The 3,314-nt window shown below is 30.7% G+C and overlaps 1 protein-coding gene across 1 annotated transcript; it reads right to left on the reverse strand.

Moving 5' to 3' along the window:
- Window positions 1-235: 235 nt before the first annotated feature.
- On the reverse strand, window positions 236-742 carry LOC107763646 (uncharacterized). Its single transcript, XM_016582133.1, has one exon. The coding sequence runs from the start codon at window positions 740-742 to the stop codon at window positions 236-238; it is 507 nt and encodes a 168-aa protein (XP_016437619.1).
- Window positions 743-3,314: the final 2,572 nt, after the last annotated feature.

Consider the following 3,314-nt stretch of genomic DNA (forward strand, 5'->3'; position numbering starts at 1 on the left):
TACAATGATAGCACTTGCCTTTGGATTTTTTCACACCAGTCGCACCACCAGGTGCCAGAACCTTTTAAGCCTTCTTCTTTTTCTTATTGATTTTCGACTTAGAAATGGAAGTTTTCTCAACATTGAGTGCTACAACTAGAGCTTGTTGTTTGATAATAGATTCTGCCGCTTGCAGCTCATTCAATAATTTCGCTAGTGACAAATCCATTTTGTTCATATTATAGTTCAAGTGAAATTATTGAAATCTGTCAGGCAGAGTCTGCAGGACCATCTCAACTTGAGACTTCTTATCAATCATAGCTCCAAAGACCTCCAGTTCATTCAGAAGACTCATCATCTTCAGAACATGGTCCATGACCGATGATCCTTCAACCATCTTGGTGTTCAAAAGGGATTTCATGGCTGTCTGCTTAGCTGCATGATTTTGCTCACCGAACATCTCTTTGAGACTTTCGAGCATATCATAAGCAGACCCCATAGACTGATGTTGATGTTGCAAAACATTCACCATAGAGGCAAGAATGTAACATCGTGCCATCTTATCATCCTTAACCCATTTATCATAGGCCTTAACCTGATCATCAGTAGCATTTTCAGGTTTTTCTGGGCACTCCTCAGTGATTACAAATTTGTAACCTTCAGCAATTAGGACAATATCAAGGTTCCTTTTCGAGTCAACATAATTCGGTCCTTCTAACTTGTTTTGGTTCAAAATTGAGGTAAGTGGGTTGAATGAAGACATGGTTAATTTGAGAGATATTCACATTAAATAGATCATTAGTTATGTATTTAGAATGATAGAAAAAGGCACATTATACATATAACCATGCTCATTGAACAGTTAGATTCGTTAGGGAAACTTAACTATTCATGCAAAATATTTGAGTGATGTAAGATATTAACCCCATAAATTTAAACAGGACTAACTCAGATGGAGAGTAAACTATTAATTTAAGATAGGTAAATATAACTATTATAAACTCTAGTTTCATTCAATCAACATGTAACTCAGTTGGAGAGTTAATACAAGTAATGAAATAACTAGAGGCAAAACTACAGTAATCATCTATAATGAATTTATCTGATGTGGAAGAAGACCTATGTCAACATATAAATTCATTATATTACTGTAAAACATGATTGGAAACAATGGGAATTGAATTCTGCCATCACAGATTTCTATTAATATTTGTTTTTAGTAAAACAAAATTCCAGAAAATAGAAAAAAGGCCAAAACTCCATCTAAACGACCCTGAATGCCCAAAAAAACGGCGTTCATCATTAGCAAAGCTGATGATTTTTTTAAGTTGGACCTTTTTCGATGAACCTACCAAATTTGAGGTCAATCGGAGTTCGACAGAATTTCAGAATTTTACGCGTGACTAGAATTCTATTTTTGGCGTTTTTAAGGGTTTTTAATTATTTTGACTTGTTCAAATCACATAATATACTGATGTTTGTTAACACATGATTTCAGAACTCAAAATAATTTTTTTTATATTTAATAAAAACGTGTTTAGATAGAATTATAAAAACAGTATGTTTTCACTAGTCAAAAACGATACTGTTCATAATTCTGTATATTAATCCAAAAATACAGAACTCATATCATACAAAACAGTCAAGTTTTTATTAATATAACACTGTGATTATGGACAGAATGCAACTAAATAGATTAATGGTATTATTTCACTATTTATGCATATGTATATTAACCCATAATTACCGCATTAATAACGTTCAAAAACACAGTCACGTTTTTATCAAAAAAAAATTGCTATTCAGCAAAAAACGTAATTTGAACAGACTATTATTTAAATATAACATCACTGTTTATACATGTGTATATTAATTCATAATTTCAGAATTACAGAATTAAGATACTAATAAATATAATCACGTTTTTAACATAGAATAATCATCCCAAATATGTATCAATAAATAACATGTTTTAATATTACTCTATGCATGTTGTATTACATTATCTAGTTGGATGTAAGACGACGTCTGATACCAATTGTTAGAACATGCGCAGCGGAAACAAGCATACAAACCAGACATCAAATACATGTGAACTAGACAACGCAATAATAACAAGATTAGAATCACTAACCTCTTGAAGTAGTTTCACAAACCTTCCAAGCAGCAAGAATCGAGGGTTGCAGTCTTCTACTATTTGCCTAGTAAAACCTTAGACGATTTTACTATTGGGTGAGCAAGAACAATACAACTGAAAGGTAAGGTATTAGGTGAAACTAGTCTTCCTTTAATAGACCCGAAATTAAGCCACAATAGGGGCATAAAAACGTGTAGGATTCTGCAAGTAGAATCCTACTCTAACTCAAAAGGATAACTTTTCTCCCAAGCTACTTTTTACCCAAGTCGGTCCAGATTTTTACTAGGTATAGCAGAGACCACAAAAATAATAAGAGGCTACTAATTATAGTATTAATTTGAAATTGGCATGAATTAATTCTTACTATAATTAATTGCAATTTATTCCACTAAAAAACTGCAATTGAAATCCTCAATATGAATTTTGAAAATTCATTAACACTTATTTTAATTCCCCATGTTAAGATTTCAAATACCAATTAATTAAATTAAATCACTGAAAATTTAATTCAATTAACTAACTAAATCCTTTATAATTTCGCTTAAACTATTTCATGTGACGGATACAAAATTCACCGGCCAAGTTTTCACATGAAAACTTATAAGCTTACATAAACGGGTATCATCAAACCCAAAACCGAGTCATGAATTCTATCAACTAATTATTATTCACAAATGTTATTCGTTATTGTCCAATCTATTAGGCATATATTAACTCTAAATAGAGTCGTACCTTTTGATAAATCAAAATAATAAACAAATTATATTGATTATAATAATTATATCAAGATTAGGAGCATAAGCTCATTTAATGAATTAGAGAAAATGTTTTATATATTCAGTACAAAAACATTTTTTCTCTACTTGGTCCGTTCAATGTACACTGAATACTAGCACAAGAAGTAGGAGTAAAACTACTCTCATAATCAAGACAAATTATACGATAATCTTGTGCTACAATTATCAAGATATTTTGTCCAACAATATCTTTGATTGTGAACATAGTTTATTAATTATGAGAACCAACAATTTAATCTTCTGTGCATGAGCTAAGACTCCATACACTAAATTGTCTACTACATAACTAAAAGGACACACATGTAACAAATGATCTATTTAAAATAGTACTTTATTGAATTGAATAAATTAAATAAACAATTATTCCATAAAGAATAAATTATAATACTATGTCTAAACCG

The sequence above is a fragment of the Nicotiana tabacum genome, chromosome 11 (assembly GCF_000715075.1).
Source record: "Nicotiana tabacum cultivar K326 chromosome 11, ASM71507v2, whole genome shotgun sequence".
Lineage (NCBI taxonomy): Eukaryota > Viridiplantae > Streptophyta > Magnoliopsida > Solanales > Solanaceae > Nicotiana > Nicotiana tabacum.

What these genes read in the sequence shown, in the direction of transcription:
- LOC107763646 (XM_016582133.1), bottom strand. Translation starts at nt 742, where the DNA reads ATGTCTTCATTCAACCCACTTACCTCAATTTTGAACCAAAACAAGTTA.